Source organism: Eretmochelys imbricata, chromosome 16 (assembly GCF_965152235.1).
Source record: "Eretmochelys imbricata isolate rEreImb1 chromosome 16, rEreImb1.hap1, whole genome shotgun sequence".
NCBI classification, from domain to species: Eukaryota; Metazoa; Chordata; order Testudines; family Cheloniidae; genus Eretmochelys; species Eretmochelys imbricata.
The window spans coordinates 4,449,076-4,472,572 of NC_135587.1; the positions used below are offsets into that span (position 1 = coordinate 4,449,076).

General features: G+C 49.7%; 1 protein-coding gene across 3 annotated transcripts in view; it reads left to right on the plus strand.

The window, feature by feature from the left end:
• Positions 1-7,084: 7,084 nt before the first annotated feature.
• TRAF2 (TNF receptor associated factor 2) overlaps positions 7,085-23,497 on the plus strand; it is a 41,903-nt gene continuing 25,490 nt past the window's right edge. For 2 of the 3 annotated variants that reach the window (XM_077835922.1, XM_077835924.1), the window contains exons 1-4: positions 10,327-10,393; positions 16,533-16,753; positions 18,712-18,790; positions 20,671-20,769. In XM_077835922.1, coding sequence (XP_077692048.1) covers positions 10,346-10,393; positions 16,533-16,753; positions 18,712-18,790; positions 20,671-20,769 — 447 coding nt within the window. In that variant the 5' untranslated portion in view covers positions 10,327-10,345. Of the gene's footprint in view, positions 7,156-10,326; positions 10,394-16,532; positions 16,754-18,711; positions 18,791-20,670; positions 20,770-23,497 lie in introns of those variants that run through there. The other variant, XM_077835923.1, reaches the window with a different exon arrangement.

The following is a 23,497-nucleotide window of genomic DNA, read 5'->3' on the forward strand; positions in this document are numbered from 1 at the left end:
GAGGTTCAGGCTCTGGCTGGAGGTGCAAGTTCTGGGGTGGGGCCAGAAATGAGGGTGTCAGGGTGTGGGAGGGGGCTCTGGGCTGAGGCAGTGAGTTGGGATGCGGGAGGGGGTGAGGGCTGTCGCTGAGGGGGCGGGCTCTGGGATGGAGCCACGGGGGTTTGGGGTACAGGAGGGGGCTCTGGGGTGGAGCCAAAGGATTCAGAGTATGGGAGGGGGCTCTGGGATGATGCAGGGAGTTGGGGTGTGTGGGGGGGTATGGACTCTGGGCTGGGGGTGCAGGTTCTGGGGCAGGGCCAGAAATGAGAGGCTCAGGATGTGGGAGGGGGCTGCGGGCTGGAGTAGGGGTTGAGGTGCAGGGGGCTGATGGCTCCAGCTAGGGGTGTGGACTCTGGTGTTGGGCCAGAGATGAGGGATTTGGGGTGCAAGAGGGGGCTCCAGGCTGGGGCTCAAGGGTTCGGAGTGAGGGAGGGAGCTCTGGGCTGGGGAAAGGGGTTGGGGTGTGGGGGGGGGGTGAGGGCTTCAGCTGGTGGTGCAGACTCTGGTGTGGGGCTGTGGATGAGGGGTGCAGGAGGGTGCTTCAGGCTCAGGGGTTCAGAGTGTGGGAGGGGCTCTGGGCTGGGGCTGCGGACTCTGGGGTGGTGCTGGGGATGAGAGGTTTGGGGTGCAGGAGGGTACCCTGGGCTGGGATTGAAGGGTTCGGAGGGCAGGAGGGGGATGAGGGTTGAGGCAGTGGGTTGGGGTGCAGAGGGGTGAGGGCTCCAGCTGCGGACTCTGGTGTTGGGCCAGAGATGAGGGATGAGGGGTGCAGGAGAGGAGCTCCGGGCTGGCGCTCAGGGGTTCGGAGTACGGGAGTGGGCTCCGGGCTGGGGCATGAGATTGGGGTGCAGGGGGGTGTGAGGGCTCCACATGGGGGTGCAGACTCTGGTGTAGAGCTGGGGATGAGGGGTTTGGGGTGAAGGAGGGTGCTCTGGGCTGGGAGCGAGGAGTTCGGAGGGTGGGAGAGGGATCAGGGTTGGGGCAGGGAGTATGGGCATGTGGGGGGTTAGGGCTCCAGCTGGGGATGAGGGCTCTGGAGTTGGGCCAGGTGTGACACTCTGTACCTTGGGGGAACACCCCAGGGGTGAAAGTAATTTAAAGGACTTACCGGTACGCTGGAGTCCTGAGTGGGGGCATGGCCTCAACCAGAAGAGGCGTGGCCTCAACTGGAAGAGGCGATTTAAAGGCCCCGAGGCTCTGGCTGGGAGCCCTGGGGCCTTTAAATCACCCCAGAGCTACCAACTGCAGAGGTGGCTGGGAGCCCCTGGGCTTAAGGGTGAATTAAAGGGCCTGGGGCTCCGGCTGCCGCAGAACTCTGGGCATTTTAAATCCCTGCTGGGGCCGGCTGCCAGAGCCTCGGGGCTCTGGCAGCCAGGCTCAGGTGGGGATTTAAAGGGCTCGGTGCTCTGGCCACTGCGGGGAGCCCCAGCCCAAGCCCCGCTGCCGGAGCTCTGGAGGTGATTTAAAGGGTCTGGGGCTCCCCGCAGTGGCAGGAGCCCCAGGCCCTTTAAATCACCACCGGGGAAGCCAATCTGGTGCGGCACAGCGTACCGGACCATACCGGCTTACTTTCACCTCTGGGAACACCCTACACCTCCATGTTCATCATTATAATATGATTGTGTGCAATGCAAAGTTCGTCATGTCAGGTGTCTTCGGAAGGCTCATTATGCACTGAGCATTGTTGTTATAGTAACTGTTGTTACAGTGATGTTATAGGTTGTAATTCCATGTATATAGTTACGAGGCTGAAAATGTGTCCTCGTGGCTTAAAACAAGCAGCCAGAGCAGAGCTGACCATGTGGTGACGGGTCTCACCTGGGGAGCTGGAGGGCAAACTCACTCTGGCTGGAGAGGTTTCCCAGCAAAACTCTACAAACAAGGAGTCATCAGTGGAGAAGGAAAAGCCCAGCTGAGGGATTTTGCTTTCAGGTCCCTAGAGGCCAGTTCTCGGGGGAACCCTGCATGCTGGCCTGGGACTCCCCAGCTCCCCACACAGCCAGTCCTGCCCTTGCCCTGGCTGGCTCCAGAATGACTCCAAAATGGCTTTGCCCCTTTCCTGAGTTGCCTGGGAGGGCATCTTACTCCCTATTGGTTGCCGGGCAGACTCTGAGTTTGCCATGGCTCCCCCTCCCTACCAGGGACAGCGTGCCTCGCCCTGAGCTGCCGGCAGACAGAGCCTCAGGAATGTAGGTCATCTCCTTGCGGGTTACACTTATTTAATTAACAGATGTTTTTGCAATATTACAAGGACTAAAAGTTGTGATACAATTGTGGTTTAAACTTACATTGTGATGAATGCCTGTAACCTTGGGCATGTATATGACCATGTTAAGAAAATTGTTAATCCATCCTATGATACATTTGCATTTACAATATATTGCGCAAACAGAACACATACATATTGAAGTGCAGCATGATGATACAGAAATCACTCATGAACTGAAAACTATGACAGATGCAAGACATTACCTTGGTGGGAAACACTATTAGGGTGGTCACCTTCTACAAGTGGTATGCTAAATATAATGGTTCACTCCATTGTGGTGGTGATTAGAATCCAGTTGGCTTTGTTAGTAAGCATAATAGGTTTGACTTGCTGGATGAAGGGAATGGTTCGTAGAATACAGGAAGCTGGCATGCAAAGTCAAATAAAGCCCTTGTTAATTATACCAAAGAGGCAAGCCCAAGCTCAGCGGTCTGAGTAATGACCGCTTTGGTAAAAATATCATTAAGGATGGGACTGTAAGGATAAGGCCTTTTCCTGTAGCCATTTGTAAGGTCTGAGGCCTTGTCTGCAGCCATATTAGGAGCGCAGCAGCCATGAGCTAAAAAGCAGAATATTACATCCTCATATTCCATCTAAATACCATTAAAACAATGTAGTATTGAGCTGCTAAGAAGGCTCCTGTCCTCATATTACCCATCATCACCAGATAAAGAAACAAATCTTAAGATGTCTTAAAGAAAATTTTGTTTGCTGGCATTCTGTCTGGTGAGAAATCACTTATCAACAAGTTGTGGTTGTGAAATCCCTACTTTTTTATTGTTTTGTCTTAATGGTCCCAGTTTCTCTATTGTTTATCTGTAGGGTCTCTGCCTGGTTCTCTAATTGTTTGTCTGTTGCATAACTAATTTTGCTAGGTATAAATCAATTAAAGTGGTGGGATAGGATTGGTTGAAGAATGGTTTTACAATATGTTAGAATTGGTTAGAAAATTGTTTAGTAATTTAGTAAAGTGGTGGGCTAAGGTACAACTAAGCAAGACTCAAATTTCACTATATAAATTGGGGTCCAAAAGGAAATTCTTGGGAATCAACTCCAGGCCCCAGCCCCATGATCAAAACTGCCAGACGTCAACACTTTGCTAATGACACCATGCAGAAGTTGGAGTTCCCCAGATGACCTGATTCTGACTGGCCATCAAGAAAAGTTCATCTGCCTTATTGGGAGTGGTGTGTGTTGCCAGGGCAAGAAGCCACCACAGCTTCAGCCTTCCTGGATCTGACCTCAGAGCATTCAGCACCCTGGTTCACCATACACTTTCCGCAGCGAGTCTGGCTAAGCGGGGCTCTTGAGGAAGCCAAAGGGCCCTGCACCCCAGCGCCGCAGTCAGTCGTGACTCTTAGGCAGGGTGTAAACCGGAAGGTTTATTAGTTGACCAGTGACTTTCAGCCAAGTCCATCCTGGGGGGAACCTCAGGCCAGACGCCTTGGTCTTCCGCCTCTTCAAGTCCCTCATAGCAGCCTGAGTTAGACCCCCTTGCCTGGCCTCCGAAAAAACACGTTGCTCCTCCCCGAGACTTTGTCCTGCTTCCTGGGCAAAATGTCACCTGGTTGCATCCCCCTCCTGTTGCTTTGGTTATGAAGGGCATTGGCCATAGCTTATGTGCAGGCAGCTGGGCAGCCTCACTTGCCCCCAAGGGTCTTAGCAAAAGCCACACACCCTTATTCCTACCACCTACCCATTGGTACAGTACACAGGGACGCCGAGGCACATACAGTATTAATACAGGACAGTAGCATTCACATGCAACATAACAAGGGGGAAACCCCACTTCACCACAAGAGGTAAAGTAGAATATTTCCATGTAAGGCTTTTTCGCCGTTAAAAGACGCTGCAGACCCACAGAGTGTAAGGTTATGCCCTGAGCACCATCTTCACTGAAGCTCTACGGAACTGCGCCACTGCAGTGTTTCAAGGTAGACCTGCCCTGAGCTGCTTCCAGTCCAGCTCCCCAAGTCCCCAGTTGCCCTAGTGTGTGTGCATAACTGTCCCTCCAAGGCATGGGCCCTCCCAGCTCCACTGATCACTAGACAGCAGAGGGGCAGCTTCTGCCTGTTCTCTGATTACTCTCCCTGCCTCTGCCCCAATCTGCGATCTCAAGTTACCTAGACCCTTGGAGCTGATGGGTGTGTGTGATGTGGCATTCCCTATGCTTTATGAAAATAGGATTATGAATATGACAACTGAAATATATTGTATGCAAGATGGCTCATGTGAGATATCATTGGAAAGGTTAAGATTTACTGAATGTGATTATCCTATTTGTGTCCCTGTATCATTTCTGTATCTGAAGTTAGGCATACTGACTATATCTCTGTATTTCACTATGCTACTTTGGGTGACACCCATTGCCAACACTTCAGGTACAACAATGGAAAAGCCAGACAGGGTGGATGGCCCATCAACAAGGACAATTGACTGTAAAAAAAGTTTAGTTTCCCTATAAACATGGGGGTCAGCCTGTGAAGAATGGCTACAAGGGCCCCACAGAGTCAGGTGGTCTTGTCTTGTCTAAAACATTGCCTGAGACGACTTGGAACTTTCCACTGTAAGGGAAGGGGGGGGGGTGTCACACTAGGAAACACAGGACTCCCACCTTATGCCAATCCTATTTAATGGTGGGAAGTGAGGTAATCCTGGTGGTCAGTTCTCTCCTGCTACTCCACCCAAGATGATGTCTGGAAACAACTAAGTCTGAAAGGGGGGAAAGAACTAAGCCCAGACTGGAAGGGCATCTGGCCTGTGAAGAAGATTATTAGAACCACATTTAGGGTGAGAACTCACATGTAACCAGTTTCTTTAATGTATTAAGCTTAGTTTGCATGCTCTGTTTTATTTTCTTAGTAATCTGCCTTGTTCTGTCTGCTACCTCCTTAACTACTTAAAATACACCTGTTATAGTTAATACATTTATGTCTGGTTTATAATACAACCCGGGTTATGTGATTTCTATCGGGGAGGAAGGAGTGTGAGAAATTGTGCATACCCTCTTCCATATTGAGGGAAGAGGCAAATATAATATATCTTTGGGTCTGTACTCCAAGGGAGGTGGATATCTGAGTGCTGGAGCAAATCCCTTAAGCTGAGTCTTCCCAGAGCTGATCTGCAGCTGGGTATGGCCCTGCCTGTGTGTGTTAGAGGATGTTTTAAGAGCCTGGCTTAGCAAGACAGGTGAAAGGGGCCCAGGCTGGCAGAACAGGTAGACTCAGTGGTATCTCAGCACATCAGGTGACTTCCTCAGGGTTCTAACCCATCACAGGGTGATTCCTGGCTCACACAGACAGACTCACACTAACTTTCACCAACCTTGTGCGCTAAGAATAGTTGTGTAGCCACAGTAGCCTGGGCAGCTGCAAGTAGTGGCATGAGCTAGCCCCCCTGAGTATGTACTCACAGAGCCCAAGTGGGTTTGTGCTCAGGGTACTGCCCCTCGCTGCTGCCTGCTTTTAGCGCTCTAGCGAGAGGACGTCTGCCTAGCTGGGCATTACACCCCTTGCTCCAGGTGTGGCTGCACCCCCACCCGGCAGTGGGAGAAGAACAGCTGAGGCAAGGAAGCAGGTTATAGCGCAAAAGCCCCCTGCCTCCTCTACACAGAGGGCCCCAAAGGAGGCTGGCCAAGCTTTGCTGTAAAGCCAGCTGCCTGGGACTTGAGAGTGGGAACCCTACAAGTGCATTCACAGCGGGGTCAGTCCAGCCAGTGTGGGGTGGTGGAGGCAAGGAGCCCTGGTTGAGGCTCTCCCCGTTTACAGAATACTTCCATCCACTAGTCCCCCAATTCACTGCACAAACACCCCCCAAATCTGGCTAATCACTCTTCCTGTCATCTATCAGCTCCCTCAACTGCAGGCCTGGTACCTGCTCTTGTCACCAGCTGGGGAGCAGGTTGCACACTGAACCTGGAGCATTGCAGCTAGGGGCTTTGTGGGAGGCCCCAGAATTGCTTGGGCCAGCCCTACAAGAAGCAGCTTTTCTTGACAAGCTCCAGAGTAGCCCACAGTCCCCTTTGGATGCTGAAGGAGCTGGGGTGTGTGTATGTGACTCCCGCTCTGGACTAAGCCCCAGTGTGGGGACCAGCAGCGCTGTCCCAGGGCTTGCTAGGGACCGATTCAGTCCTTAGTGTGTAGATTATAGCTGCCTCAGGGATTGCCATAACTTGCACTCTGGCTGCAATGCCCCCTCCCCCCACCCCTTCCATTGAGCCAATCTAACACCTGGGAATAGCTGTGGCATAGATCCCCCTGCACCAGCGGCTTCCATGAGGGCAGTGGTGCAGACCTGACTATGCCAGCTCTGTGCCTGCTGGGGACTCTCCTTGCTCCAGGTGAACTGAGCTCCCTGGGAAGAGGACAATCTGACTACTTCACACCCGGCTAGTGTAAAGAGCACTGAAGACCTCAGCCCTGTGGCACTGAGACATGGTATTCTTGACGGTAGGGACACAATGAAGAGAGACAAGAGCCCTTACACTGCCCAAAAAGGACTTAGATTTGCTAAGCTAAGTATCAAATGATCTCTATGGGGTGGTTAGGGAGGCAGAATAGAATGATCTGCTTTGAAATGTACACCTGTGTTTGTAAAAGTCACAGGTCTTTTGGCCTGACCTTTAGCAAAGCCAAGTTCCCCCTGTGGGGGGCTATTGATGGCCTGTAACGTCACACAGGGTTCTGGTTTTCAATTCCCTTCTCCTCAGTTCTTATTAAAACAAAGCCAGCCCCCTGCTGACTCTCCTCTAGGCATGCATCTCACTTCCACTTTCTGTTCTAAGCAACCACCGCTCAGCCAAGAGCTGATTCTCAGAGCTGGAATGAGCAATGTCACTCTTCTCAAAGGTAAGGGAGCTCTGCTGCTTTGTTTAAGGTAATCAAGTGTGTTAAAGAGCCTTTGGAGGCCAGTCCTCATCCTGGGGTTTAGCCCACATGCCTCAGAGTGGGCTGCAGGTGTTCTGTATGGCATGGAGAAGATGTGCATTGCCTAGAGTTCTTAGTGGGGAACCTCAAGTGGGGGATAGATTGTCTTACGAGGAGTGAAATTCATCATGTACCCAGCCAACGGGCTGCAGCATTATCGATGCAATACAGATGCCTACACAGATAGATTGGATAGAAGCTAAACTGGCCTGCTAATCAGCTTGACTTCTAAAGACCACCTCAGGGGGGTGAGTACTTTCCAGTGCCCATGCAGTCCATGGACCCCTCTGCTGAGGCTGCCAACAGGGGCTAGTTGATGGTGGTGGCATGAACCCCACCTTTGGATGCTCCCCCCACAGCAGGAGGAGCGCCCTCCCCTCACGGCTGGTGGAGGCCTTGCCCAGCTGGCCCAGCCCCGGGCTGCCCCTGGCGAGGCCCAGCTCCAGGCTGCCAGCTGGAGCTAAGTCTCTGCTGGCTTCAGGGGAGAGGGGGAGGGAGGCAAGGCCTGGGTTAGTGGAGGCTTAGCCTGCCTTGACCTTTGATATCAGCCTCCCATGGTGGTGCAGGCACCGACCTGTCCACTAAGGATTTGACCGAGATCAGCAACTCATCTGACAGGAGTCACTGATTTTGAACCACTGCCACACTGGGCTGGATTTGACCTAGGCACCTTGGGCTGAAAGGCTTGGACTAAGGTTTTCTAGCAGTCTGAAGAATTCATTTGAAAAGAATTCATTTGAAGGATTACACACATGTACTGTATGGATGACATCCTGGCTCCATTGAAGTCCGTGGGGGTCAGGATTTCGCCCTGGGGGATTATAGAATGAGCCTGATCCAAAGTCTGTGTGAGTCTCCATTGGCTTCAATGGGCTTTCAATAAGGGCCTGCTGTTCTCAAGCACAGGGTAAAAGCTGTGGGCCTCTGCAGGGTGGAGGCAGTATGTTTAGTGATTACAGAACGGGACTGGGGGACACAAGATGTAAGTTATACTCCCAGCTCTGCTGTTGACTCTGTGCTATTGGGCACCTCGGTTTCTGTAAGATCGCACGCTGTTGAGAAGTACTTTCATTTCTGTAGCTTTGTAAGGTGTTGGGATCCCATCATGCTGAGGTTGGGATGAATGCAAGTAGTAGTACCCAGATGTTCTTCTGAGTCTGGCTGTCTCAGATAACAGCACCTCATTCCCCAAACTAGCATCCACCAGGGAATTGAGAAATGAAACAGAGACCTCAGCACTCACTTTCATTCTGTCTAGTAAGGGGTTCTCTTTTGAACGATGCTGGGAAGAGCTGTGGCTGCCTCAGCTGCCCCAAGTCAGGCAAAGCAGTGTTTTGCATGAGGTGTCTGATTACGGAAAGTGCAGGGAGCGGAATTTCTGTGATTCTTTATTAACTTAAAGCAAGGGGGTGGAGAGTGGGGGGAAAGCTATGACACTCGGGACTTTTGAGAAGCTTTATTAATTATTAATGTCTTAGTATTGTCTACTTCCGTGGCACAATGGATGTGCCTGGCATTTACAGCTCAGCAAAATGAAAGGAGACAACCCTGAGGAGCTTACAAACTGTGTGTGGAGATTGGAGGATCATCTCTGGATGTGTGCGGGAAGTGGTGGACTCTGCACACAGCTCTCCCCTCTCCTCCATTCTAGAGGGGCCCTCGATGAGGCTGGAGATCTGTGTGTGGGAGCGGCAGGTTAGAAGGGGGATTTAGATCATCCTCTTAAGAACCCCCTAGTTGTTCTGAGGAAGGAGTAGAGAACATGCTTCCTGGGAGATCTGAGGAGAGAACTATGATCTGCATCCAAGATAGCCTTAACACAGGGACGGATACACATGAGGTGCAGGCGGACTGTGTTGTGTTGTGGGCCTGGGGGGAGGGTGCAGGGTGCTGGGATGGGGATGAGACAGACACAGGGCCGAGAGAAGGGGACAGGTGGACACAGGGACAGGTCTGGGGGGTTAGGAGTGTCACAGGCAAAGGACCTGGTGCGGGGAGGGGCAGAGTACCATGGGCATGAGGGGATGGGTCAGAGGGTGACCCAAGTACAGGGCCAGAGTGGGCAGGTTGCCGTGGATCTGGAGGTGACATAGGCACAGGCAAGGAGGGCAGGGTGCCGTGAGTCAGGGGTAACGTAGGCAGGGGGACGGGGCCAGGGTGCCGTGGTCTGGGGGTGACATAGGCATAGGCGAGGGGAGGAGGGTGCCAAGGTCTGGGGGTGACAGAGGCACAGGCGAGGGGAGGAGGGTGCAGTGGGTCAGGGGGTGACAGAGGCGTGGGACCGGGAGGCAGGGTGTCGTGGGTCAGGGGGTGACGGAGGCACAGGGCATGGGGGCAGGGTGCGGTGGGGCAGGGGGTGACAGAGGCGCGGGGCGGGGTGGCAGGGTGCGGTGGGGCAGGGGGTGACGGAGGCGCGGGGTCGGGGGGCAGGGTGCGGTGGGGCAGGGGGTGACAGAGGCGCGGGGTCGGGGGCAGAGAGTGACGGAGGTGCGGGGCCGGGGGGCAGGGTGCGGTGGGACAGGGGGTGACGGAGGCGTGGGGCCGGGGGTGATGGAGGCGCGGGCCGGGGGGGCAGGGTGCGGGGGGGCAGGGGGTGACGGAGGCGCGGGCTGGGGGGCAGGGTGCGGGGGGGCAGGGGGTGACGGAGGCGTGGGGCCGGGGGTGACGGAGGCGCGGGCCGGGGGGGCAGGGTGCGGGGGGGCAGGGGGTGACGGAGGCGCGGGCTGGGGGGCAGGGTGCGGGGGGGCAGGGGGTGACGGAGGCGTGGGGCCGGGGGTGACGGAGGCGCGGGCCGGGGGGGCAGGGTGCGGGGGGGCAGGGGGTGACGGAGGCGCGGGGCTGGGGGGCAGGGTGCGGGGGGGCAGGGGGTGACGGAGGCGTGGGGCCGGGGGTGACAGAGGCACGGGCCGGGGGAGCAGGGTGCGGTGGGGCTGGGGGTGACGGAGGCGCGGGGCCCCGTGGGTCGGGCCGAGGGGGAGGGGGCCGCCGCCGCCCGTCCCCCAACCTGCCCCTCAACCGCCGCCAACGGCCACTTCTGGCAGCGCCACCGGGCGGGGGCGGGCCTTAGCCCTCGGGGGCGTGGCCCGGGGGACGTGTCCGCTGGGCGTGGCTTATGGCGGTGCTTCCGGTGTGGCTGGCGGGGAGCGGAGCGAGGCTGCCGGTAAGTGGGGCGGTTCCCCGGCCGCCCGCGGGCTCAGGGCGGTCGGCGCCCGGCCAGTGTCCGGCCCGGGGCGGGGTGCGGGCCCCAAGGCGCCTGGCGCAGCGCGGGGCGGGCGCGCGCAGCGTGTGGGGCCCGGGCCGGCGGCTGCGCCTGGCAGCGAGCGAGCGGGCGGGCGGGCGGGGGGGGCCCTGTCCCGCGGGAGGCTGGGCTCGGGTCCGTGCGTGGGCGGGGCCCGGCGCGGGAAGCGCGGCCGGGGGCCTCGGGGCCGGCCGGGGTGTTGGAGCGAGAGCCGTTGGCGGGGGGAACTCGGGACGGGAAGTGCTGAGGGGAAATTCCAGCGGCGGCAGCCCCGGGCGCTGGCGCGCGTGGGAAGCCCCTTGCGCGCCTGGCGGGTGGGTCGCTCCGGGCGCCTGGTGCCGTGGCGCCTGTCAGCCCGTGGGAAAGCTCTTTACTGCTGGCCTTTGCTCCGGGTTTGTTTCTGTTTCGAATTGAATTGGGCTTTAGTGATCAGACTGAATGACTCAAGTCAGGGCTTGCTTTTGTTAAGCCGCTCCTCGTTATTCAAAGAGACTCCCTAACGGGAGATCCCTGGCTATCGCGGAGCCGTTTAACCTAAATGCCGCCCAGTAGGTGCAATAACGTGGTCTCAGCAACAAAAGCTGAAACTTCGCCACTTCTGCATGATTCACGCTTGCCTCACATCCTACTTAACATTGCCCGAAATGCTGGGAAATAGGACTGTGGGAAATATACAGAACTATACTTGTCAAAAAGGTGGCCTCCACAGGGTCCCTGACAACCTTAAAGGGCTTTTTAAACGTAGCGGGTGAATGTCAGTCTAGTTCCCAGCAGATAGGAGGAGATGGCCTTGCAGAAACCTTTGTGGAAAACATTTACTGACACCTGGTTGGCATTCTCATCAGAATGGTCATGGGTTACATTAAAAGAACAGGAGTATTTGTGGCACCTAGAGTACTAAGGTGCCACAAGTCCTCCTGTTCTTTTTGTGGATACAGAGTAACAGGGCTGCAACTCTGAAACCATGGGTTACATTGTGTCAGTGGTTAAACACAAGGATGGGGATCCTGAAGTACTGCTGTCCGGTGGATGCCTGGGGGCATTCAGCCTTCAGAGTTTTCAAGTATGAAATTCACCTGAAAATTAGAAAAAGAGGAAAACAGTTAAAAATAATCTTTCTGTATGGATTTTAGAGTCCATATTCTCACATTACTCTTGTTCAACAACTGTAGGCACATGAATATGTTGGTGTAATAGGACTACACTCTTATTAATGAGAGCTTTTCTTGCAGTGCGGCAGACCTATACATTCTCTCCCTCACTTGCCAGACTAATTTTTTGTTTTCTATGCAGCTGTTGTATAATGTATTTAACTACTGTCATTAACATGACTGGTACTTTTAGCAAAAATAACATTTTTGTGAGTTACTCTGTCTATAAAGGGCACTACATTTATATTAAACTAGACTTGAACATTAAAGTGTGTGTCGCTCAGTCCTTGTCTTCAAAGCTTTTCATGGGATTGACCCAAGGTACCTAAGAGATCACTTTTCTCTCTGAGGCTATGACCTTCCATTCTAGCTATATTCCACTGAAAGAATGGAAGTGGTTAATAATGCCAGCAGAGTCAGATTCAAGTGTGAGACTCAGTTTTCTCAGTAATTGGCCCATAGTTGTGGGAACTTGCTCATAGAAGAGTTAGAATTAATGCACTTCTTTCAATCTTCTGATCAGAATGTAAAAACTGCTTTGCTGATCTGGTCTTTCCATGATGATAAATGAGTGGGGTGTAGAAGAAAGATGGCTACTGTAGTGATGAGCATAGTACAAATGTTTAGATAAGCATAACATGAATAAAGGATAAAATGTACAGGTCCATTTATTTATGGTTACAATGTCCCACAGGTGCCCCTGTACTTATTTAAATTGAACACATGAGAACACTTTCACCCACCTGCTATTTAAGCTCACCTTGTGATCTTTTGATGACCACAGGCAATGACCATTTTTTAGATCTCAGCTGATATGTAAAGTGCAGCATGGTGTGCTCTAGCATCTCTCTAGGTCAGGGATGGGTAACTTTAAGGTAGTAGAAGGCTACAAAATCCACTAAAATCTTTTAGCTAGCAGGGGTGTGTGATGTGGCGGAGAATTGGGTCTTGCCCTGAGAGGTTGTGGGGAGGGGGAAATCTGGTTCTGGTGCAGGACTGGCGAAAGAGCCCATCCTGTGCTTACCCCACAGCAACGGCTCTTGTCCCATGGAATTGGGTCTGGCTCTTGTCCCATGGAATTGGCTCTGGCTCACTGCTCTGGCTTGCTGACTCCTGTCACAGCGTTGTCTGATGTGCACGTTTGTGGGCAGGCAGGACCTGCCCCCTGCAAAGCCCTGTGCCTTTCCTGGCCCTTACAATGATCTAGCAGGCCAGATTTGTCCTTTGGGCCACCAGTTGCCTATCCCTGCTCTAGGTCACTGGTAGAGCTGCACAGGAAACGGCTGTCAAACGGTTTTGAGAATTGAAAAGTTTTTCTGTTCTTTACTGGGACAAACCCAAAACCTTTTGAAATATTTCATGGAGAGTCAGAGAGAACTCACTCCAGAAAAGCCTGGTGGTTATGACACTTGCTTGGGATGTGGGAGACCGAAGTTCAAGTCTCTGTTCTACCTAATTTGGAACAGGGACGTTACTCTGACTATCAAGCTATTCTGGTGGGTAGCTTCTGTCTGACCAGAAATTCTGTCCTGGACACGAGAAACCTTTCAGAAGAAAGTTTCATTGAAACTGATCTGTTACCACACAAAGTTTTCGTTTTGATAGATTGGCATTTCTGATGAAAAACCATTTTGTAGAAAAGTCCCTAACTACCTCTAATTCCTGGCTAAGTATTCCCTTAGAGGGAAGTGCAGACTCATTAGCACCCTCTATTCCTATACTTTAAGACAAGAAGAAGGGACCATTAAGAGAATCTGGTCTGACGTCCTGTATGACATAGGCCAAAAGATATCACCCAATAATTCCTCCATCAAGCCCATATCTTGTGATTGAGCCAGAACATATTTTTTTCCCTTCCTGAAACAGCCAGGGTTTTTACTGAAGGTGAATGTCGAAATTCTTGGCTAAATTAAATGCAGCCAGCAGTGGAGTGGCTTATTGCTCTTGTATCAGACTGACTTCTGAATTGGTCGTACCTAGTGATTCTGGGTTATGTGGAATTTACATGAACTACTCAATCAAAGTAATGCCTAGCCAATCCGGAAAGCTTTTTAACAGGCTGTGCCATTGAGTTTGTCTTGCAGGGGGGAAAAAGGCAGCAATACAGAACTAAAAGTGATTGGTTATAAGTTATGCCTCTTCTCCCCAGAAATGATGGTAGTTACAGGAGCTACTGTATCTAGGCCAGGTCCAAAACAATTCACCTTGCTTTTGGTTATGGTAGTTTTACTGGGAGTAGAGGGAAGGAAACCAGCGGTTTGTTAGCCCACTTGGAACAGGGTAATAAATAATGGTCTCCACATCCTATAGAGTGCCATCCAGCAATGGCCCTCGGGGCACTTTATAAACATTGATAAATTAATCCTCAGGACTCTCCTGTGTAGTAGCAAAGTATTGGTAACTCTATTTGACAGCTGAGGTGTAGAGGCAAAAAGAAAAGGAGTACCTGTGGCACCTTAGAGACTAACAAATTTATTTGAGCATAAGCTTTCGTGAGCCGCAGCTCACTTCATCGGATGCTCACGAAATCTTATGCTCAAATAAATTTGTTAGTCTCTAAGGTGCCACAAGTACTCCTTATCTTTTTGCAGATACAGTCTAACACGGCTGCTACTCTGAAACCTGTCATTATATGAGGTGTAGAGGGGGATTTATATGTTCAAGGTGAGGCTTTCAGTCTGTGGCAGAGCCAGGAATATAACCTAGTTAGACTTGCTGATTTTCAGTCATGTATACAAACCTCTAGGTCAAATTGTGGCCTTTTGGAACCCTTTAGATACCCTTAAGAATATATTGGTCTGAGATCAGTGTGCTTAATTTTTCATACACTGGTTCCTCTCTGTTGGGAACATTCCCGCTGAAATTTTACTTTTTCTCCAGAGAGACTCTGATTATTCAAGTCTGGCTGCAAACGTATAATGCAGTCTGTGAACCAAGAGCATTTTCACCTGCCCTGATGTCGGCTCTCTTGTCAGTGAATATTGGCTCTGAGGTTAGGGCATTACATGCACAGCTTTACCCTTCTTCTGGCCCTACATAATTGCATGCAATCAGAAGGAGCCTTCCTCTTGTTCTGTCCCCCTTCCTTCCTCCTCCCTGCCCCCCCGCACTCATCCATAATTTGCTGTGGCTGCCGTTGTCGGCAGTGTTCACCCTCCCCAAAGTGGGAGGATTTCTGATTGGAACAAGGACAGGGTCTTAAGCTGGTGAGAGGCAATATCCAGCAATCTTCTGCTTATTACCTGTGGAGGAGTTATGCCTCCTGGCATTGCTGGTTGTAACTCCTTATCTTCCCCAAGGCACCACTGCCTCAGAAGAAGCAGGATTTTGACCTAAATTGGTTTCCTCTAAAGCAGTGGTTCTCAATGTGTTATGTGGGCCACATCCAATACTACCTGTATGGCCCTGAAGATGTCACATGGGCTGCAGCTGTGTGCTGATTGGGCCGCAGGTTGAGAACCACTGGTCTAAAGACTGGCTGGGTCACACAATGATTCAATTATGCAACATGTGTTCTTTTTTACGTAGCTTGTTCCCAGTGTTCTGGATACACTCCCCACCCCATGCCCCTTCGAATCTTCTCCATGGTCCAGCTACACTTAATTGCTTTTGTGCCATTGGACACTTGTGGAGGGAGAGATCCTGCAAGATGCCCTCAATTTTTCTAGAACTGTTAATTTATATTTCAGGGAGGCATTTTTACAGTCTTGGTCGATGATCGATAGCCAACATTTACACCAAGTTACTTCTCTTAATAAATTTAGACTACATTAAAACATCTGATTAAAGTCAGTCATCAGGGAACACAATGACATTAAGCCCTGGTCTATGTTTAAAAGTTAGATAGACTTAGCTACGTTGCTCAGGGCTGAAAAAGTTTATACCCTGAGGGCTGTAGTTAGGTCGATCTAGTCCCCAGTGTAGACACGACTATGTTGCCAGAAGAATTCTTCCATCAACCTAGCTACCGCCTCTCATTAACTAGGAAGCATTTTTGCTACGACAGTACAGCTGCAGCACTATACCTGTGTCGATGTAGTGGCTGTAGTGTAAATATGGTCTCAGAATACATCAGATTTAAATGCTAAATGCTTGGAACTCGGTCTAACCCCGGCTTATAGCTCGTTTGGCTGTTTTGATACAAAGATAACATACATGTAGTTAACACACCTTTTGGTCTAGTCTGTACATAGGAGCATTGGGAGGGAGGTTTTCTGAATGGCGCACACAGTAAAAATAAATCACTAAACTGCCTTTTATTCCCAGTATATTACTCCTTTCGTTAGGTTATACCATTTTTGCCTTTTCGTTTTGTAAACCTTCAAAGAAACCTGGAACCCTCAGACACCTGACTGGATGTTGTAAATCTTGGCTCTTGGCTGTTCAAACAGGTTCCACCTGTGACTCAAGTGAGCCGCTGGCCTTATATAGGATCACAGTGAATTTTGACAACTGCCAGAAATGGAAGTGTGTGGCACTGGGTCATGGCTGTGTCACTTAACGTGTAGGAAGTTTTCAGGAGGCTCTTTGTTTATTCTCTTGATCAGTTTGACATTGGGCAAGTGGTCTCCTCTCGGGTCTCTCTTGTTTTGGACTGGAGGCAGCAATTTGTCCAAAGTTTGTTTTTCCATAATTAAGGTGGGTGGGGAACTAGGCAAGGATACCCCACCCCATTTCCTTGTTTCGGATTTAACTTTAGAGCCCCTGCCCCTGGCAAGTGCCAGAAGACACAATCTGCCTAGTTGGCTGTTTCAGTGTGTATAATACACTGCAGACCTGTGCTTAGGAATAACAAGCTCAACTATTGCGGTGGCTTCCAGGTGATCAATGCAGTGAAGGTAGTGAAAGGTGAACCGTGTCCAACTGAGAACAAGATAATCAAATGGGACAAAACATTTTTCTTTTTTCAGGCTCTTGAGGCACATCTGGGGTTTTTGGTTCACATGGCAGCAGCAAACTCGACTCCACCTGGTTCTTTGGATTTAAACCAGCCTGGATTTTCAAAGGAGATACTGGGGACTAAATTGGAGGGCAAATACCTCTGCTCCGAGTGCAAGAATATTCTGAGGAGGCCATTTCAAGCTCAGTGTGGACACCGCTATTGTTCTTACTGTCTGAAGAAACTTATAAGGTAATTTATCCCTCTCCAGTCTGAAACAAAATGATTAGAAGCAAAGGAAAGCAAAAAAGGAAATACAGCCTTATTTTCAGTGGGTTGTGAGTGAGGGCCACGTTTTATGTCTGTCTCTTAATTTCAGCATCTGGTTCTCTTCAGGCCTTAGAGCAGTGGTCTCCAACCTTTTTACACACAAGATCACTTTTTGAATTTAAGATCAACCCAGGATCTACCCTGCCCCTTCCCTGAGGCCCCACCCCGCTCACTCCATTCCCCCCTTCCTATCGCTTGCTTTCCCCCACCCTCATTCACTTTCACCGCGGTGGGGCAGAGGGTTGAGGTGTGGGAGAAGGTGCAAGTTCTGGGCTGGGGCTGAGGGGTTCAGAGTGTGGAAGAGGGCTCCGGCCTGAGCCTGGGGCAGGGGTTTGGAGTGCAGGAGTGAGGGGTGCAATCTCTGGGAGGGAGTTTGGGTGCAGAAAGGGGCTCCAGGCTGGGGCAGAGTGTTAGGGTGCAGGAGAGGGTGAGGGATGTGGGCTCTGGGAGGGAGTTTGGTGCAGCTGGGGCAGGGGGTTGTGGTGCATGAGGGGGTGAGGGCTCTTGGAGGGAGTTTGGTGTAGGATGGGCCTGTGGGCTGGTGTAGAGTGTTGGGGTGCAGGAGAGGGTGAGGGATGTAGGCTCTGGCCAGGAGGCGCTTACCATAGGCGGCTCCCAGCCGGTAGCGCAGCAGGTCTCAGGCAGGCTGTCTGCCTGCCATAGCCCCACGGTGCTCCCTGAAGTGGCTGGCTGCTGGCACATCTCTGCGGCCCTGGTTCCCAGCCAACTGGAGTTGTGGGGACACTGCTGGGGGGGAGGCAGCGTGCGGAGCTGCCTCCCCGCACCAACCCAGGGGTCGCAGAGACGAGCTAGCAGCCAGCCGCTTCTGGGAGTGGCGTGGGGCCAGGGCAGGCAGGCAGCCTGCCTGAGGCCTGCTGCACCACCGGACTTTTAGTGACCTGGAGATTGCAATTGACTGGCAGAGGCTCCAGGATCGACCAGCTGATCATGATAGAGGGGTTGGTGGCCACTGCCCTAGAGGGTATGTCTACACAGCATTTTGCCATTCTCGGGAAGGAGCCTCCCAGCCCCGGTCAACCAGCTCAGGCTAGCAAGGCTTGCACTAGTGCTCCAAAAACAGTGTGTAGACAGCTCTTTCAAGTTGCAGCTCAGGCTGGAGCTTGGGCTCTGAAGCCTGCTCTCTCCAGGCTTCAGAGCTTGAGCTTCGGTCCCAGCTGTCGTTTCAAAGCACTGTCTACGCAGCTGTTTTTAGAGCGATAGCACAAGGCCCGCTAACCCAAGTCTGTTGGTCTGAGCTGGAGGGCTGTTTCCCGTGGGCTCCAAAAGGCTACATAGTCATACCCAGAGTTTCCTGAGTTTGTTGTGTTCTTCAGGTGGTATGGTCAAGCCGAAACCCAGGAGATTATTGGGTGTGACAAAGACCAGGTGGTCCATCTAGGTTGATCCACTCTAATTAAGTACTGTTGTAAGTGACTATCGAGGCCGTATAAAGAATTTGTTCCTTGGAGGTCCCTGCTTGGCAATAATGCCGCCTGTGTGAAATGTAAAAATACGTTTTATGATCGCAAAAGAAGTTTCAATTGGCCTTCTTAATTTCTCTGTCTTCACTTTTAAGGGCATGGGGGAAAGTTTAAATATAAGAACAGTTAATCATGAGAGGAAGAAAACTAGAATAAAGATCACTACAAGGAAGAAATAACTAAAATAGAGCAGAAATGTATATCCATTAAAAAGGATCAATCAATGAATGCAAAATGTATGTTAGTAAATGGCTCCATTTGCTGTTTTAAAAATATACTTGTGTAAATAAACCTTCTTTGGCTCTGAAGGCTCTCTTGAGAAGCCTCTATTGTCTCTGAATCACAAATTCAGCATGAATCTTTTTATTTTGTGGCTGATTTTTTCCCCCACCCCATTAGCTCTGGGCCTCAGAAGTGTGCAGCCTGTATTCAGGAAGGAATATATGAAGAAGGAGTTTCTATTTTAGAAACAAATTCGGTAAGTAAGATCTCTCCAAAGCAGAGAACATTGAAGTCATTCATAAACATTTCCTGTTTTTGTTTAGAGTGAGAGGCCAGAGACTGGTACCTAAGAATGATGGAATCCATTATCTAACAGGTGTGAATTCAGTATCCCAAGTGTTATGATAGTGCTGCAATTGATTCCCCAACTTCTAAAATTCAGGACATCTTACAACACAGTTTACTTGTTTAAACTCTGCAATAAAGATTTGTCATAGATGCTGTCACACAGTCTGGAGTGGCTCACGAACATGAGTGCCTGCCTGAGGGCAGACTATCAAAACCAGGGTACTTACCCCATACTGGTGGTATGTTTTATAATTAGATTTCACCAACCCAGTAAGAAATGTGAACTCCTGGATCACTGTAACAATCTTACTGTGGAGTCACAGACAGTCTCCTTGGGCTCTCCAGTTTATCTTGCCACCCAGGCAAGCTGGACTTAGTGATAAATGGCCACTTACTTCAGAAATCACAAAATACTCAGGTTGTGACCAGTCACTTACAAATTGATCTGGGGTGTCTTAGCTCTCACACCAAAGACAACACCTGTAGCCAATCTTGTAGTAAACTAACTAAAGGTTTATTAATTAGGAAAAAGAAATAACAGAGTTATTTATAGGTTCAAGCAAGCAAGCATATACACACAAATGAGTTACCATCTATGGTTCCTAAAGGTGACAGAGATGTAGTAATCTGTCAATTCAAAATGTCATTCAGGAGAGGCCAAGGGGTAACCTCTTAGGCAGACATCCCCAGGCTATGTACACGCTACAGCTTAGTTTGGTATAAGTTAGGGTGAATAAGCCACCCCCCTGAGCAAAGTAAGTTACAAAAACCTAAGTGCTGGTGTGGGCAGCGCTATGTCAGCGGGACAACTTCTTCCACTGGCACAGCCCCGGCCACTCGTGGCGGCTGGAATAATTAAGTTGATGGGAGAGCTCTCCTGTCGGCTTAGAGCATCTGCATTAGCAGCGGCACAGCTGCACCAATGTCAGCTCTGTAGCCATAGCCTTAGTTTAGTGTGAGAGTTCAAACAGCAAAGAAATGAATGGTGACCCTGTTTTGTCTTTTACATTTAGGGCATGTCTACATTACCACTGATGTCAGCAAAACTTATGTTGCTCAGGCGTGTGAAAAAAAAAAACCCTTCTGAGCAACATAAGTTTCACCGGCATCTGTGGCCCTGGGAGAGCTTCTTCTGCGGACATAACCGCTTGTGGAGGTGGTTTTATTATGTCAACGGGAGACCTCTCTCCATTGGTACAGCTGTGCCGGTGTAAACTTGCTAGTGTAGACACGGCCTTATAGCCTTCCAGTCCATGAGACAAACTCCCTTGCATGTACGTTTCCAAGGGGTGATAGGGCTGTTCACCAATCCTGTGCATTGTGATATTCCTTAATGGACCTTTTAATCTTAATAGGCCTCTTTAATGGATTGGGGGCATGATTCCTGTGTGTGGGTTCACAAGTTCAGAGCAAACATTTTCAAAATTATGAAGCAAAACGTACATATTTCCTTATAGCCTGGAATACAGACATCATACGTGAGATTAGTACATGCAGCAATTTACAAGCATTTCATAGAGTCTAAACACTAAATAAATTCTTATGATACTAATACCTGTTTTGAACAACACTAACATACAGGTGAGCTGGTTTGGTTTCCAGCTATGAGTTTATCTTAGCTAACTCCTACGGCCTTGGCTGGAGCTGGTTTACAAGATGCATCTCTAAGGGTACTGTGGGACAACAAGTTTGGGAAGACTGTTTCTTAGCAATGGCATGTGAAGAATCAGGAGACTAGATCAAAGCTGCAATCCCAGAGTAACTTGTCTTTGCTTTTTCCCATTTGAGGCTTTCTCAGATAACGCAGCTCGTCGGGAGGTGGAAAGTCTGCCGGCTGTCTGTATTAACGATGGCTGCCCATGGAAAGGGACTATTAAAGAGTATGAGGTAAAGACTAGAGTGTCTCCATGTATCTCTTCATTCTGCTTTCTTCTTTCTTTTGCATGTGAGTGGTGATGGGCAAGACACTGGGAATTAAATGAGTTCCTGCTGGCATTAGCCTTCAGCCTCTGAGCTTTCAGCTGCTCTAATTCAATCCTAGATAAGCTCTGGCCTCCTGGAGCTTTCAGAGATTTCCAATCTAACCTAGGTGGTTGTGTATCCTAGTGAGGGTGTAGACTGATTGGAGAAGTTTTCAAATACTTTGTATGATCCCTCAAACCAACCATATTTTCCTTCTATGACCTCCAAAATCACTCGCTTCTTACTTCCAAGACACCATATCCCAGAATCCTTCTTGCTGCATCAGCCCAAAAAAACTCCTCAAAAAACTGTAATCATAGAAATATCAGGCTGGAAGGGATCTCCAGTGGCCATCTAGTTGAACCACCTGTGCTGAGTCTGGCCCAAGTAAACTTAGACATCCCTGCCAGGTGTTTGTCCCCCTGTTCTTAAAAACCTCCAATGGTAGGGATTCCTCAATCTCCCTTGGAAGCTTATTCCCAGAGTTTAACTCTCCTTAGAGTTAGAAAGTTTTTTCCTAATATCTAACGTAAATCTCCCTTGCTTCAAACTATGCTGATTCCTTCTTGTCCTACCCTTGGTGGACACGAAGAACAATGGATCACTGTCCTCTTTATAATGGACCTTAACATATTTAGAAACTGTTATCAGGTCCCCCCTTGGCCTCCATTTATCAAGACTAAATATACCCAGGTTTTTTAACCTTTCCTCAGAGGGCAGGCTTTCTAAATCCTTTATCATTTGTGTTGGTCTCTGGATTCTCTCCAGTTTGTCTCTGCCATATATTATGGCCAAAATAGGCATTTACCTTCAGCCCTGAATAAATGAATTTGTTTTGGGGATGGTGGAGTGGATATAGTTTTTGTCCTGCCCACTGCTCTTTTACATCCAGGGACTATAGTAATTGGGAAGGTGGGGCCATCCCCCAACACACAGGAGGCCTGGTCAAGAGGTCCATAGAGTCATGGATTCAGTGGGTGTGCCCCAAAATAACCTCTTCCATCAGCTTGCTGGACAAAATGTCCTCTGTACCCCCTCTTTCCCTTAGCATCAGAACCTCACCAATTCTGTGTTCAATGCCATCTGCAGTTTTTATGGCCCAGTGAATGTGACCATTAGCACATATACATACATATGATACTGATCTCATTGGAAAGATACATCCCCATTGAAAATTTCATGAATGGCATGTTTCCCAGCACTCTGTAGTGAATAGAGTCTACTGCAGTAATTTGCATTGTAAGGATTTATTTGCAATCAGATGGGTTAGGAACAACTTAAACAAATAAATATAAAAGAAAACTTGGTCTGTTGGGAAATTTTTACAACCCTCTGGAAACACTGGAATCATAGCCCAGACCGTGAGAACCACTGAGTGAAGGGACTGAGATAATAGCAGGTGACTCCTGAGGAATTGGGGTGAGGAAGTGATGTTTTACTCCTGACAAAGCATTTAAGATCAATCTGTGTAATGTGACATCTTGATTCTATTAGCAATGCCATTACAGGGAGGCAGGAAGAACTACGTTTACTTCTGATTTTGTCTGAGTCCTCTGGTTTGCCTTTAGTGGCCACTAGTAGAGAACTTTATCTGCACTTTGGGCTCTAATTGGCCAATACTCTAATACTTCTCGGCTTGGATTTCAGCCTAGAAATTTAGTGGGAGTTGGGTGCTGAGCTCCCTTAGACTGCTTTGAAAATCTCACCCCTAGATCTATGAGTGTCATGGGGTATTTATGCAATAGACTGAAATAAATGTTAAATTCAAGATCTAACCCTAGTGCTTGTTGGTAGCGTTTCTAATTTATAGGGAGGAGATTAGAGATAGCAGCTTCAGGATACCAGTGTGTTTACTGAGGATTCAGTTTAGCATTGCTGGGTTCCGAGTTCAATTATGTGCTGTATGACTGGCAGTTGTTAGCATGAAATTTTGTGCCTCAATTTAACATGTGGGACCAAATTCAACTGTGGCATAAGTGAGCCCAGCTCAATTAAGGTAAATGGAGCTACGTCTGGCAGGAAGGTATTTAGCCCCCTCACTTTAAACAGCTACTGACTAGTTTGGAAATAGGTTTGAGAGACTGTTTGAGAACTTTAATTCTATTTTATTTCCAAAAAAGGGCATGAGGGCAGTTTCTGTAGGGCCAAAGAGGTATCCTCTGTAGCCATATGTCCGTGTGATCTTGTAAGATTTCACAAGTTAGACAGGGTTGGGCTTGGTCACTACTTGGACGAGACACCTCCAAGGACAAGGTGCCACATGCCATGTTGTTGGTTATTCATGAGAGAGCTTTTTTCCTTGCCAGTCAGTGCTGCACCAAAACCTAGCATGATAAGGAGTATTTGCTGTTGGAAGTAACTTCTTTTGGATAAGACATTCAATTGAAGAGCTGACCTCTGGTAGCCATTTAAAAATCGTATAGCATTCTTGCAAGATTAGGGGTGTTAGCCTTGGTGTCCTGGTTAAATTCCAAGTTGGGTAATTACATTCTACTTTCTTAATTCCTTCTTGCATGTAAAGAGTGATACAGGATTCTTCTTCACCTCCCATCCCAAACTATTCTGTAGTATTGCTGTGGACTGTATATTACTACCCCACTTCACCCGAGAGGTGTCTGTGCTCCAGTAGTGAGAGAAGCTATTCATGGGTGGG